We start from the raw sequence: 15,921 nt of genomic DNA, 5'->3' as shown, positions 1-15,921 counted from the left end.
GATTTAAGGCCAGGCTCCACCAGATGCAGCTGCTCTATTTAGGTCTCTCTGTATCTTTCTCCCTCCTCCCCGCTGCACATGATGGGACAGATGCCAGAGGAAAGAGAATCTCACCTTGGGGATGCCTTGTGTTCAGGTGTGTTGTATGTCAGGAATATTTCAGTCCAGTACATCATCTGCACGTTGCAACGCTGCAGAAATAGCTGAAATAGACCTCAGAGAGGAATAGAATAGCATTTAATATGATCGACTACTGGTAGTTGATGTAAAGTTGCTCAGAAAAAACATTTTACCGTGGCAAAATGTGGCATCGACGTAGAAGATTAAAAAGGCAGTGGAATTAAGTGGGAGATGAAAGAGCATGCAGCAGAGAGACTATAACGAAAAGACGAAAGAGGGAATCCTGGTGTAACTGCGTCACTGCTGCCTCAGCCTCCTCTCCAGGGTGTTGGAGGAGGGATGGAGAGATGCAGGGATGGAGAGATGAAAGAGGGAATGAGGAGGAGCGAGTTTAGGGACAGGCTGATTTATGAGTTTCTGTTTCTGAATCGTGCCGTCTTCAGGGACCTCATTGAGATGAGCCGATCTGGAGTTTACACACGCGCACACACACACACACACGCAGTGTGACATACGCCAACTAGTCATTCTGTTGGCAAAGTCCTTAAAGTAGTGATCACAGCAGGGGGGAGTTGTTTTTGAGTTTGAGGTAATGGTAGAGAGAGCGTGTGTGCGCATCAGTTTTCTGTGGCAGATGGTGAAATAAATGAACAATCATCCCAATCAAACATGGCTTGGAATCTGGATTGGAAGGACTTCACTGCCACATCGACAGATCACTAGCATGCGAAGAGGAGGAGAAACAGAGATGGAGAAAACGGATGAGTTAGGAGAGAGATGAGAGAGAGAGAGAAAAAGGGAGCAGGAGACAAACTTGACGGGGAAGAAGAGCAGATTTTGCTCGGAGCAGAGATTCACGACAAAGTTTTGAGATGAGCGGCAGAGGGTAAAAAAGGACAGCAGAGGGGGAACAGAGCTCATTAACAGTGAACAGAGTGATGAAGGAAGGAGGACAAACGGCCTCGGGTGGTCTGTAGGGCGATGCCAGCAGTTGGAGAAGCTCTAAACCCAGCAGTGCTCTTGATGGCTGCTACATGGTTGAAACACAAATGAGTACCTCTGAGATTTGCTCACCAGCAAATCATTCAAAGGTGTTTGAACAGTGCCTACAAGTGAGACATGATACTACAAATACAGACATTTTATTTACTGGCAAATACGGATATGTTATATATGAAATCAAGATATTACAAATTGTTTGAAGATTCTTCTGAAATTAAATATTAATAAAGACACTAAGCCAAAATTTTAGCAACATATCTACAAAGTTATGTAAGACTGGGAAAATTCTAATGTAGTCATTTGACGTATCATAATATGACAGAGTGATCCACTCCATGTATGTTTACGTTTTATCTATGTACCTAATATTGTCATTTTATGTCTCATATTATCTAAGGAGGGTCTAAGGATATATAGTTGTGTAATAAAATTGACTTGAATACTGCTTTACAAGTAGTATGGTGCATTCTCCAAAATGTGATTATATACATTGATAGTGTAATAAGTCGTTTATCCAGGTGGTTCCGGGTTTGCAATAGCCATTTCAAATTGCCTAATGTGCTTTAGCAATTATGTTTTTCAGGACACATAATCCCTAAATAGTTTTGATTAACATATTGAGAAAACATTTATATTGAACGCATTTGCACACTGTTCACTGCAAGCACAAAATGCTATTACTGAACTTATCCGCGTAGACAAGTGTATTTTCCCTTGTAACAAAAAATAAATAAATAAAAACGTAAAGTATGATTCATGTTTGCATGGTTTAGGCAGCTAAAAGCACTCGGTTAAGGTTAGGGAAAGAGTGTGGATCGTTGATGAATATTAAAGAGGTCAGTGCTGATTTGTAGCAGGAGACAGGGTTATTTTAGCCCAAACCTAACAAGCAGGCTAAGAAACTCTGTTTCTGTTGGGTCTTTGTGCTTCTTTCACCAACCCCCACCCCCCCCATGAGTTGTCAGGCAGGTTTTATAATGCCACCTGGCACATCATAATAATATAGAAAGCATATATAGAAAGGACAAAGGACACTGCAACTGAAATGGGTTTGCAAATCATAACAGGCAGCACAAATGTATACACGTGCGCGCGCACACACACACACACACACACAGGTTTTCATATTGACTCTATGCCACACACACACACACACACACACACACACACAGACACACACACACCCAGTGCTGCCCTGCTGATGAGTAGTGAGTGTGATTAGGTTATTACATCTGATGGAATTGAGTTTGCTCTCCTCTAATGAAAGAGGGATGGACTGGAGCATGAAAACCAAGGAGGGGGGGGGGCGGTTCAGAGAAATGGATTGCAAAAGAGGATGGAAGAATATTTACCTAGAGGTGGATGCTAAGATAAAGAGAGGGAGGTGAAAGGCTAAGAAATGAAGGTGGCAGTGCAGGGAAAAGAGAGTGAAAAGGGGTGAAGGTGAGGGTCAAGGAACTGAGGAAGGAGGGAGGAATGAGAAAAAAGGATGTTGAGGAGGGGGATAGAGGGAGGAAAAAAGGAAGAGTTAACCTTGTTTTCAGTGGGGTTGAGGTTAATATTCCTGCACTGCACATTACCTCTCCTTTAGCTTCAAATTCAGTGGGATGAGGCAAACAAAGCTAAACAGACAGGTTGAAATTCATCCGCTTGACTGAGGAATTTCACCTGACACAGGAGAGTGACAACCAATAGGCTTCATGCAGCCACATGGATCTGTTAATTGTGACTACTAACTGTGACCATTGACATCTGCACAGAACATGTTCAAGCTTGATTCCCCCAGAGAAATTGTACTCGCTGCCTGGCTTACTGTCGTACAAAATAATGAAATGAAGGACGTGCCAACAGTTTCTTTGAGCGCTTACTCTTCGAAATCAAACTTGTATTGTTGCGTAAAAATGTAGTCAGACAATAAACTTTTCCTAATGCTGAAGCAAAAGATAGTTTAAGGGCTGCTAACCAGATGGGCACAGGCTAAATTTGTAGTTTTATCACAGAACAAAGAGCACTAAGCCATGGAGCAGATAGAGATAAGTTCTGCTTGTGTGCTGAGACTTAACACTGTAGCTCCTCTGTAACGCATATAGACAGATAGAGAACACTGTGAGGAGGGAAGGAGCGAGAAACAGGGTAGGGGAGGTGAATACAAAGGAGGGAGGAAGTTGTAACAGGGGAAGAAAGAGATGGAAACAGGTAAAGAAACACTGATAATGTGCTCTAAATGTAATGAAACCAACGTGTGTTTTTTATCATTTTGTGCACTGACTGCTGAGACAACAGGGCAATTCTTTGCCTATACAGTAGTGCTTGAGTGCTCCTTTGTTGTTTACTGCGCCCTTCTTCCCCACCTGCGCTCTCTCTCTCTCTCTGTGCAACGCCACCGACCTGACAGCTCAACTGGAGTGGGCTTGACACTGTGTATGCAGTGTGTGGAGTGGGCTTGACTTTGGTGTGTGCTGTGAGACCTCTCCAGTGGATTCATGCTTGTTCGTGTATGCCTAAGAGGTCATGTTGAGTTGTTGTTGTCTTGCATCAGCAGCCGCTTGTGTCCAAATATGCGTGTGTGCGCATGCCTGTGCACGCACAATGCTAAACTGTGATTTTCACATCCAATTGGAGAAAAAAGGGAAAACACAACCTGCAAACCATGCTTCACCCTGAGTGTACTCATGTATACAAGCACTATGCATTTGTGTGTGTGTGTGTGTGTGTGTGTGTGTGTGTGTGTGTGTGTGTGTGTGTGTGTGTGTGTGTGTGTGTGTGTGTGTGTGTATGCACGCGTGTGCGTGTGTGTGTGTGTGTGTTTTCACTTGGTGAACGTGTGTACGTGTTATCACAGTCCCTGTAGGTGTGAGACTTTGCTATGACAGAGTGTGGTACAAATTTAACAGCCTCTTACAAATCCCTAATATTGCATTGTGATATTTGTGTCTTGTTTACCTCTGGAGGCTTGTATTGTTACATATTTGCACAGCAGATGCTGAAGATAAACACTGAGTCATTCAGTGCCCAATATACAGTCACGAATGAATGTAATTAATGCTCCATATATGTCTTTTTGCAAGCGTTCCATCATCCTCTACACAGATTGTGTGCCCATAGATAGAACATTATAATGGAGGATGAGATATTGATAGAACCATAAAATAAGTCAGTACAACGTTGTTTTGGCACTCACTAAAATCTGTGACAAATAAAGGAGGCTGAACTTCTTGTATCTTCTTCACAAATAAAAGTCACATTCCTTTAGATGAATACATAAGTAAGTACCACAAGTTACTCTGGTTCATTAACATCTTGTTTCCAAGAAGACAATGCAAAGGTTTATTTTTATTTGTGTTAACAAAGACAATGGGTTGTTTTGATCCTGTATAGTGTTTTTTTATATTACTGTTGGATTATTTAGCCATACTTAAAGATGTCACTGTTACTGATTTGTCCTTATGCACATTGTTTTGTACAACTAACAAAACACTGTTTACACTGGGTCAAAATAACCATAGTAAAGAAAATAGCACTAACACTGCTAATATTGCATCTGAGCTATATTAGACTCGTATGGCCTGATCTTTCTCCACAGCACTGCGGAGGAGGGTCTGGCTAGTCCACACAGCATTCTGGGATATATGAAAATGTGCTCTGGTTTATTGGCATTTCTTTAAACCAATCACAATTGTCTTGGGAGGTGCTAAGCACCAGACGCAGGTACAGTGCCTCTGCAAAATACAGTAGCCTCGGGAAGGAACTTGTTTTGGTGGAACATGTGCACGTAGGGAGGCAAGCTCTGGAATTAAAATGGCTGTCGAGTGTGTGATGAGAATTTTACTCAACAAAAAAGATAAATACAATTTGATTGTGGGTTCTAGCTTGGAAGATGTTTGCTGAATCGACTGGAGTTTAGAATGTCAACACAAAGAAATCGGAAGGTGTGGGACATCCGGCCGAAAATGAGGGACATCGGGTGGAACCTCCGGCCGCGCCGCAACAATTCCGTAAACCAAACGTCGTCGATATAGACTAGAGCTAGTATATTGACCCAAACTGGGTCAGAAGTGATTTTTAGTGCGGATGGGGCTGTGTTATATGGACAGGTGATAGACGGTAACATTAAACTCGCCCAGTGCTATACTTATACCCTGAAAACCCACAATCCCTCACCTTTAGTGTGATACAACACAGACCTCATTTGATTTGCGCAGGGTGCTTAGGCATAAATCGACCTCAACGAGACCAGCAGCGTTGTGTGCCAGGCCTGGCTGTCTCACTGCCAGAGGAGGAAATCCAACAAATGTACAGTATATTTGATCTAGCTCACAGCAACATAGGAAAAACATAACTATTCTTCTGAATTTGAGCTTGTGTTTGAAAGGCAGAAGCCAAACAAAATTTGAAAAACACCAGGATCTCTGTTGTTTTCCGTTAACTGACAATCAGTGTGTGTTCTAAGCTCGCTTTGCAGCGAAAGCCTGGTAGACTTTGAGGACTTACACATTAATGCTTGTGTGTTTCTGTGCACGCATTCATGTGCGTGCGTGTGTGTGTTTGTGTGTGTGTGTGTGTGTGTGTGTGTGTGGGAGAGCTGAAGACAGAAGGGGGCTCAGGAGGTGTTGACTGTGGAGATTAAAGAGGACTTAGAGAAAGCAGAGCACAGGGGGGGCACAGAGCAACACGAGGGAGAAAGAGAGAGATTCTCTGAATATTCAAAGCTCTCATTTTAATTCTGCCACAGATTACTGAATCTTTCATCTCTGAAGGAGGGATCGACCTTACGTCGCTTGACTTAGTGCATGTGTGTGTTTGTATAGTGAGAGACTGGCCCATGGCCTTGTCAATGTGATTTTTTTCCTCTTTATATTAATACTTACAACAACACAATTGCAACTCAACTCAATGTTATCGACATTGTAATATTGCCACTCCCCCCAGGGCACAACAACACATGTTTTACATGCTGTGATGGCTACATACACGTCAACCTCATTTGTAGACTGGGTAAATACATGTATACTGTCCAACACTAGCAACAGTTGTAATCAAAAAACCTGAGAGCTGTTGTTGCCTCCGCTGAATTACTGAATAAAATGCAACGCTCCCTGTGTGACTGAACACGGCCACTGAACTGGACTGCCTTTAACTTACCACTCATATCTGCCTGCCACAAATCAGTTCAGTTTTTCATACTGTACCATCTATAGCGTTAACTACTCAGATGCCCCCTTGTTTATTTCTCCCTCTCATTCCTTTTTTGAATGTGTCTCCAGAGGATAAGCTGCATTCTTTCTGCCTCCCACAGTAGCACTGCTTCTGTTAACTTGAATATTCAGCTGCCGCATATCATAGCAGTGGGAGCTTTGCACATTGGCAAAGACAGTTCGTTCCAGAAATATAGCAGACCCGGCTTCCCTCAGTATCACAATATTAGAAACTGGAGATATGCATATACTGTAAGTATAGTGTGAGTACATTTCATTACATTACATGTCATTTAGCTGACGTTTTTATCCAAAGCGACTTACAATTGCTATATACAGTATCAGAGGTTGCACGCCTCTGGAGCAACTAGGGGTTAAGTGTCTTGCTTAGGGACACATTGGTTGATATATTGCAGTGGGAATCGAATCCAGGTCTCCCACACCAAAGGCATGTGTTATATCCACTGCGCCATCACCACCACCAGTGAGTATGTGGGACTATGAGAGTTTCATACTCAGATGGGCATTGCAGCCCTGGTTAGACAAGGTTCAGTTAGGTTTTAATTGATCTACATGTCTGATATTTAAGGATATCCATATCTTCAACTGCCCTGACAGTGGGCAGAGGGAAGCCTTTGTCAGCAGGGAGAATAAAGACATGGCATTTTGGCAGAGCACATTGCACACTTGTCAGGTTTGGTTAATTAAGCGGTGTGACACAGGTGAGTGGTGGCAGCCAGGGCTCAGGAAATCCTCTGTCAGACTTGCAAATGGGCCATCATACAAATGGTTTGTTGTAGGGAGCAGAGCAAAGAGAATAGGCTATTTTAAAATGTTTTATAAAATGTAAAATGCATACTTAGGAAATTGCTTGTGGGCTGCCACTTCAGACTGATTCAACTATTTAACCAATTGCTATTTAAAGGGCTCTTTTCTGTTATTATTCCCTGTCCAGAGATTATGTTAAAATGAACAAGGACATAAACATTTGATTTCAGTCTCTACAGTTGATATAATCCATACGCTCAAACCCACTCCAGCATATCCCGATGGTTGTATCAACATCTTCTCTTAAACCCATAGGGTGTAGAAAGCCTTATGTATGTGTTCAGATGAGAGTCCTCTTTGACACAGTCTTTGTTCTATATTCCCCCTTAGAATTGCACATAAACCCCAATTACCCTGAAAGTGGTGTGTACAAAACTTTCTTCCCTTATACAGTATTTTATATGTATTTAGTCTTCTTGATTATTTATTTATTTATTTGTATACATTTTTAATTTTTCTTAGGATGAGCTAACGCTAAATTTACTGACAAAGAGGATTATTTTCTTCTACTTTATACAGTATGTATGAAATACATGTATGTAAGTGTCAAATTGAAAAATTGTAAACAAGACATTGTTTGTGTAACATGTTAAATTGCATTTTCAATGTGTGGTTGCATGACATTGTACAGTACATGACATAATATACTCTCTTTTTTTATGTCCATTACTGATCACAAAGTCTCATGGATTTCTTGTGGTTTCCTTGGTATAGACTAGCCTCGTGAGACCGTCCTGATGTCGCGAGCTCCAGTTTTCCACTCGCAGATCAGTCTGGCATCTTGAGATAGAGAAAATTTGGAGCCGTTAGCCAAACGACCGGGCCAATCAGCGTTGGTTTTGAGGTGGGTTAGGTGGTGATAGACAGATGGTTTATCCAATCAGCTAACCAGTATTTTCAGACAGCGGTAGCCCCAATTCTGTTAGCCACTCGCTAATGCTTTTTTTCTCTTGGATCCTTCTTTTGGAATATGGTCCAGGAACCTGAAAGGGTGCCTTTTATTCCTAAATTCTCGTTACACAAACGGCAAATATCCTTTACCGACATGTTGCTTGCTTGCAGGAGCTAACGATCTATGCTTTGCCTGCAGCAGCAGGGGCGGGCTTGTGGTTGTATTTTCATACGCTTCGTGGATCTGATTGGTTGATTTGGCCCGTCTATCACCAACAAAGGTGATAGACAGATGGTTCATCCAATCAGCTAACAAGTATTTTCGCCCCTTCCCAAAAGTTCTCCAACGGAAAGTTCCCAGATGGATATGCCGAGCAAATGCGAAGCAATCCATCTGGCGGAGTCAGGTTAGGTATAGACATGTTTAGTCTCAAAAGTTCAATATTAAGATTGTGTGCTGTGCACTTTCATCGCCTTGTGACATCTACAGTAAGCTTAGTATTCTGTACATGAGACTGGAAAAGCATAAATTAAAGGGTACAGCCGTGACTATAGGAGACCACAATTACCTCTTCCTCTTAACAGTCACTGGAAGAAAAAAAAAGTTTTTTGCTGATACAAACTTCTGTCTTGGCCCCTGAACACAGCAGTGAGACCCGATAGTCCTTGTGTGTTAATTTGCCTACAATGTATACTGTGTGTGCGTGTGTGTGTGTGAATAATGTAGAAGACAGTGGTCACCATTTGTTTTCTGCTTCAACTCCCTTTCTAATTAGAACAGTACTGTACTTCACCCTGGGAATGCTTCTATACTGCAACTCGGAGCACACACCAGATCACTGTGTGTATGTGTCTGTGTGTGTGTGTGTATGTGTGTGTGTGTGTGTATGTGTGTGTGTTTTTCTGGGACATACGCCAAACTTAAGTAGAAAAACAGCAGCATCAGTGCCTTTTCTTTTAGTTGAGGAGACATGATTTAAAGCTATTTCCTGCTATTGTTCCCATCGTTTTTACCTTCTCCGATCTCTCTGCCTCTCACTCGTGCTCTCTTCGTACTCCTTGATTACTTGGTGTGTATTTTTTATTATCATTATGATAAAGGGACATCTGCTGATTGTATTGTAGCTGGAGATGCACAGTGATATTCTGCCCATATATTTTATTGGTTAACTTTTATAGACTGGTTTGATTTATGGTATTGCATTATGCTACAATGGATTTATGAATTTGTTGACAGTGTGAGTGTAACTACACTGATCCATTCTATGTGTTTGTCTGGCTGTACAGGGCATCTGTACTAGATTTATTTTGGTTGGTTTTGAAGAGAAGAAAAAAAAATAGGTTAAGATGAAAGTTAGGATTTTGGAGCTAAAAAGGTTTTTTTCAGATTTGTCATCTTTCATTTAGTCGATAGAAACAAGGGTGCAATTTTTGTTGCCAATCGATGTTGTGGCACTCAAAGCACAGACCCAAGACAAACCCAGACATATCAAAGCTCTCTCCATCAAATTTCTATGCTGTGAGACACCAATATGGCCAAACTGTTTAGACTCCATTCCTTATAGATGGATATTACTCAAAGCTCTTATAATGTGGACAGAAAATAAATTGAAATATTAGAAAGAAAACCCACTGTCGCCTGTGGCCTGTGTAACTTACTACTCTGTCCTACATAAATAATCTCATAGAGAGTCCAGAAAGGATAACACAAGCAAAAGGAAATCAACAAAAGATTACTCACAAGTGCTGTTTTAGTGAGGTCAGGACATTTTCATACCCCTTGAAATTGGGCCTCGTCCTTCTGGCAAGAAAGTAGCATGCATGCATACTTACTCTCATACTTTTCAGATCTTGCAATGGATTGCCGCACATGTGTAGGCTCATAGAATCCCCCATCCCTATATGTGATAGACATCTTTTCTCAGGGATTTACTTCCTGTCATTGATCAATACGATACAACAGGATGTACAGTAGACATGGAGCCATTAAAGTGTTTATTTGTGAAATTGTGAAAAAGCCTGTAAACAGATTAACAGCCAGTCCCACTGGGTCATTATTAGACCCATTATGTGCATTAGACTCGCCCAAAACTTCTTATTGGCATCCGGCTCCAGTGTGTTGGCGGGGTGTTTGTTTACTCACATGCTCTTATGCTGGATCATGGTTGATCTTTTTCTTCTGGGATTTTAGCACTTCCTACAGTATGTATGCTTATACTGTATCTCTTATACTGTATATCTCATTTTGTCATTGCTTTTTTTAAGGTCTATAGCTCTCAGCATCATTGCTTGTCTCACTCTGCAACAGGTCAACAGGCCTGTTTGGACCGTGTTGCTTGTGTTTGTGTGTGTGGCTTGCACCTGCCTGCCCTGAATGCACCTGTGCTGAGCATTGGAGGCGGTGTTACAGCAGAAAAAGCCGTCCCCAGCCATGATGATGCATTACTAACATCATTTAAACGCAGACTGAGAACATTTTGCGCATTTTCAACTCCATCTGATTGTTTAAGTTGTTGCTTTTCTGTGAAGTCCATTGCATCTCCCCTGGAATGAACAGTGCTATATATAGAACAAGTCTCATCCTATGTGTTTTTTTGCCTTAACCCTCTTCCTGCACGTGGTTCGAGCATGTATCCATGCTGGTGATCCTGCTCAACTGCGTGACTCTGGGGATGTTCCAGCCCTGCGAAGACGTCACCTGTCAGTCAGAGTGGTGCCGCATCCTACAGGTCAGTGGAACACCTTCGCCCTTATAACTGGGCCCATGAGCACGTTATCTTACACTTTCTGTGCGCTTTCTCTTGATGACACGACATTTACCTCAGTGCTACCTATAACGGCAGATTTTATAGAAGGCTGTGCAATGTGGACACTCCAAGTGTATCCATACGGCAATAATGGCGTGGGACAAGGTGCTGCTACCTTGGTGACATGTTTGAGGTTCTTTTACATAAAAGCTTCACACTGTAAAGTCATATGCCATGTTTTGGTATTTACTTAACCAGCTTTAAAAGTCAGCATTAGTCAGTAATGTGGAAAATCCAAAGGTAACATCACTCATGGGGGAAAATGCAAAGCACGTATAAGACTAATGTATTGCAAATAAGCCTGATTCTTTTTCACCAGAGATTGCATTTTTTTTGCTTTAAGTTGCTGTTATGTGACAGGAAGTGCAATAACAAAAAAAAGGGAAACAAATAGTAATGAAAAATTCTTTCATTCTTTTTCTTGTCTCATTTGGTTCAACATGCTCATACTGTGGTGCAATGTTGATTCCTGGCACACTGAGATGGGCTCATTATATTCAAATGCAGACGTTCTTTTTTTGCTGTAGTAGATGTCTACTATAATTAATTGAGACACAGCCATAACCATGCTAAGCCAGAGCTATTCCCTGCTGGAATGAATCTAATTAATGGAGACAAGAATTTATTTTCAGACCACCTCCACTGGCTCTTCCAACACTTCTTTGGAAATGCGACTTCAAATTGATGAGGAAACTTAAAAAGGACCTGACCTTTTTCTGTTGGCAAGAACGTAATTTCCTCTTGTTATTATTGTCGTAATTCTATTTGTGTTTGTTTTCCTCGCCATCTTTCTTCAGGTATTGGACGACTGTATCTTTGCTTTCTTTGCTGTGGAAATGGTCATCAAGATGGTGGCCCTGGGAATCTTTGGCTCCAACTGTTACCTGGGTGACAAGTGGAACCAGCTTGACTTCGTCATCGTCATGGCAGGGTTAGTATCCCGTAATGTATTTTGCCCATCGCCACAAATTGCCCGATTTTCTCTGTCATCTGCAGCTAGGCAACAGCAGTCTGCTTTGAATGAAATAACATTTTGCAGAACACAAAGTAAACAATCAGACAAATGTGATTTCACAGAGAAAGAAGCATGCACAGATACGCACAGTTTTTGTGACAGAGGAGTAAATATGGCTACCCGTAGCTCACACACATGATACAGATGCAAGTGTTAATGCCTGTGGGTGTGTTTATATATCTGGTTGTCCTCACAATATCCTGTCATTGGCAAAATGACTTACATACAGTAGTTGTGCTGTGTCTTCTTTCTCTGTTTCATCCCATCTAGCGGAATAAGAGTGCAATGATGTGGATGTATGACGTATATCCACATCAGGCGTCACCACACTAGAACGCTGCATTCGTCCCATATATTGTAAATTGCGTCTTTAATGGCTCCATGCCATCAGTGTGAAAACAGTCAGCCAGTTAAGATCTACTTCCTCAGAGATAAGAGATATTCAGTACAATATTTACCAATATGAGCAGCCTTAACAAGCACCTATCAGTAACCTAGACTAATAATTTGGAGTCTGGAGGAGTACTGTATGCTGTTCTTAGGGTCAGCTGCACACTCCGGGGCCACTATATAGGTTGAGGAGAGGGGAGGACCCAATCGGCAGCAGACATTCCTTTAGATACTCCCACGCTCTGAGGGCTGAGCCAGTATGACCACACATACTCCTCACGCAGCCAGCACAATCACAGGGCAAGGACCAGAACACAATTGAGACCATAACTGTCTCTCTCTGCCTACATGTCACATTTACCATGTTTGGGTGCTGCAATATAGACTATACAGAGGCAAAAGCGCATTTGATTCTATGTAATTAAATACCATATGCACAGTAGTTATGTGGGTAGCTATCATTATCCATAAGCATTCTTATATTTTTGGTGTTTTTAGTTTTCTTGTTTTTAGATATATCTGCATGTATGTGAGTATAGAACATAAAGTAAAAACTCCTGCTTTTCTTTGAATGTGTCCAGGGTGCTGGAGTACTCTCTGGATGGCCATAATGCCAGTCTGTCAGCCATTCGTACCGTCCGAGTGCTCAGGCCACTGCGGGCCATCAACAGAGTACCAAGTAAGTCCATGTTTGAACCTTTGCAGGGATGCTTTTTTCATCCGGTCTGCACCTGATGGTTTATCTTATCTCGATTAGCGATGAACACATTTGCTCTTTTGTTCAATGCTAACAGTTTAGCGCACCACAGTGATCCACTTAACTAGCTAGCCAAAAGCCCTGACTGTTTTCTTTTCTAACCATCTGAGTATAATAATACATTTAGCTGGTAGGACAGAAAACATTCATTACAAGGTTTCAAAAGGAAGATAAAAGCATTTGCATACTTTGTCTATACTATGTAGCATACATACTTAAATGTGAAAATGCTTTTGAGATTTTTTTTTTTTTAAATATTATTTGTCATGATCAACTTTGCATAATTATCCGCTGCAAAATGCTTCCTTCCCCAATACTGACAACAATATCTTATTGTAATATACAAACAGCACAGGTAGTTTAACTTCTGTGAATTTTACATCATATTACATTTATATTTTTCGACTATCCTACACAAAACGCCCTGAGGTATGAGGATTTAACCTACGCTCACTGTGCTGTGTAATGTTAGCCACCTGTTATCATTCAATTAGTTTGCACTAAGTGCTACTGAAGCAAAACCACATAGAATATATATATTCATATATATACATATATAAAAATATTGGTGTGTGTATTCTCACTACTTAACGGTGAGTTGACCAATGATCCAGGACTTGGATGTTTGCTTTAATCTCACTTCCAGAGCTTGTACCGTGCCAGTGCTGAGTGAGAACTTGCACATAGTTTGTCATTTTCCTAAAAGCTCTGTGACAGAAGGGGCCATGAATCTACAGCTAAAGCAGATCACTAGACAATGGTGTCATAACAATGTACAAGATTATTAACCAGCATACATTAGGCAGGCAGCCAAGCTGGTTTTTTTTTCAGGTTCAGGCTGCCAGTACCGGTAGCCATTTTGTTAAATACACTTTTCCTAAACGGGTGTTTACACTGTTTTTCTTTCTTATTTTCTTGTTGTACACAGCTGTTTCAGTCTGTCAACTAGTTTAGTCTTGTTACTTTAACTGATTTTATTGTTAATAAAACACAATTCATAAAAAAAAAAAAATTGAATACAACATTGGATAACCCATGAGAATATTGTGTGTGTGTCTTTGTGTGAGTGTGTCTGTGTCTGCATTAATAATGAGCCCGCTTCCCCAGAATAAGCCAGTTGTTAGCATGCGACAAAATGAACCGAGATTCTTTCACATAAAAAAATGACGTTATATGTTTGTACAGGTGTGTGTGTTTGAGTGTGTGTGGGGGTGCTTTGGGCACTGCAGATTACCCAAACACAATCATAGAGCATGGCAGGTTGTCTGTTCCTCTCAAGCTATCATCACAAACAGTCTCACACACACACACACACACACACACACACACACACACACAAACACCACAAACACACACACACACACACACACACACACACACACACACACACACACACACACACACACAGTATTGTTCTACCTCTGTGAGGACTGACAAATTAACATTAACATTTGCCTTATTAATAAGCTAACAGCAGCCCCGAGAAACAACCTTTACAGCCATGGACAAGGTCAAGTGAAACTTACATTATTGTAACAAGTTTTCAGTTGCTCCCTGAAGGGTCTGACACCGGGCGGTAGATGGAGAGAAAAAAGAGATAGAGAATTACAATGAGAGGTATTACTTGGGGCTGGAAACTCAAGGTTAGTGTAAATACAAACAGACACAAACAAAGCCCTCAGACTCATATAGTCACAGGTACACTCAAAGACACCCTGAGGATGTTTAACAGCAGCTTACTTCCTTCATTTGTCCTCTCTCTTTTCGGCTCCATCTCATCTTTTGTTTTCTTTTTCATCTGAAATGTGATCAGAGATGGAGTGTTTGCGGATGCGAGCCAGCCAGGCTAACAGCCAGGCTAAAGTCTTTCTTTCCCTACTTACCGTCTCTGTCTCTAACCATTCTGCGATCACTCTGTCTTTGTTTGTCTTTCTGCCTAAGTGGATTGGAAGTATCCATTGTCAGACAGATGTTAAATTTGTTTTTGTGCTGTAGCCTAGAAACATTGAGCAGCACTCTCCAGGCCCCGAAAACAATTACTCTGTAAACCACGGAAAAAACTACAGCTCCCATTAAAGAAAAAAAAAAAAAACTACAAGAGCGGTAGCACAGGGACTTTGGTAATTTTAAATTAGTTTGATCCAAGATTCTACAGCATTCATCCCTCTTTGTTCTGCTGTCATTGCAGACATGTCTGAGCTAGCCGTGACCATTTTAGCCTGCAAACATCTAGGGCTTATGGGAAATGTTTTTTTGTTAAAGGCAGTCAGTGCTGTGCCATGTGGGTAAGCCAGCAAACAGTTAAAGTACTGGATCTATTTGTGTTATAAATATTAAATAATTGTTGTTCATATTTAAAGGGGTGATAGAATGATTATGTAGGGTATTTCACGCTGTTCCTTAAGGTCTCCTAATAGGGCATGTAACATTGGTTGGGCTGAAAATGGCCCAGGTGCTGTTCTATGCTCCTTAATACAACCCTCTGGAATTGCACTAGAAAGAAACAAGAGGTTTTCTCCCTTATATGGTATGCTCATGAATATTTAGATGAGCTGTGCGCTGATTGGTTGGTTTACAGCGACGCATTCTGCTGCAACATGTGAAGAGAGGGGAGGGGCTGCTCCTCTCAGCATACGGCGCTGCCGGCTCCTCTGCACCTCACAGAACAGAAGAGACCGTGACTGTTTTGGCAGCCACAGCAAAGAATTACCTCGCGTGCTCGACAATACTGGCGTCTTTTCTACAGAAAGTCGCCAGATTTGTCGCTAGTCGCTTTTGTGAAAAAAGTCGACCAACTAATGTTACTAGACAAAGCACAAGAGACACAGTTTAGTTACAGTTTAGTCATCCTCCAGTGTGTCACACACACACACACACACACACACCAATGCAAAGTTTCAACACTTTCATTACAAC

General features: G+C 41.4%; 1 protein-coding gene across 4 annotated transcripts in view; it reads left to right on the top strand.

Annotated features, from left to right (window-relative positions):
• The window catches only part of LOC120574112 (voltage-dependent T-type calcium channel subunit alpha-1H-like), a 129,304-nt gene that overhangs the window by 48,409 nt on the left and 64,974 nt on the right, over positions 1–15,921 (top strand). For all 4 annotated transcript variants that reach the window (XM_039824204.1, XM_039824205.1, XM_039824208.1 and 1 more), the window contains exons 3-5: positions 10,654–10,765; positions 11,641–11,774; positions 12,830–12,927. In XM_039824204.1, the coding sequence (XP_039680138.1) occupies positions 10,654–10,765; positions 11,641–11,774; positions 12,830–12,927 (344 nt within the window). The remainder of the gene's footprint in view (positions 1–10,653; positions 10,766–11,640; positions 11,775–12,829; positions 12,928–15,921) is intronic.

Source organism: Perca fluviatilis, chromosome 15, assembly GCF_010015445.1.
Source record: "Perca fluviatilis chromosome 15, GENO_Pfluv_1.0, whole genome shotgun sequence".
Lineage (NCBI taxonomy): Eukaryota > Metazoa > Chordata > Actinopteri > Perciformes > Percidae > Perca > Perca fluviatilis.
Note: the sequence above shows the minus strand (reverse complement) of the source record. Positions and strands in the feature narration are given on the sequence as shown.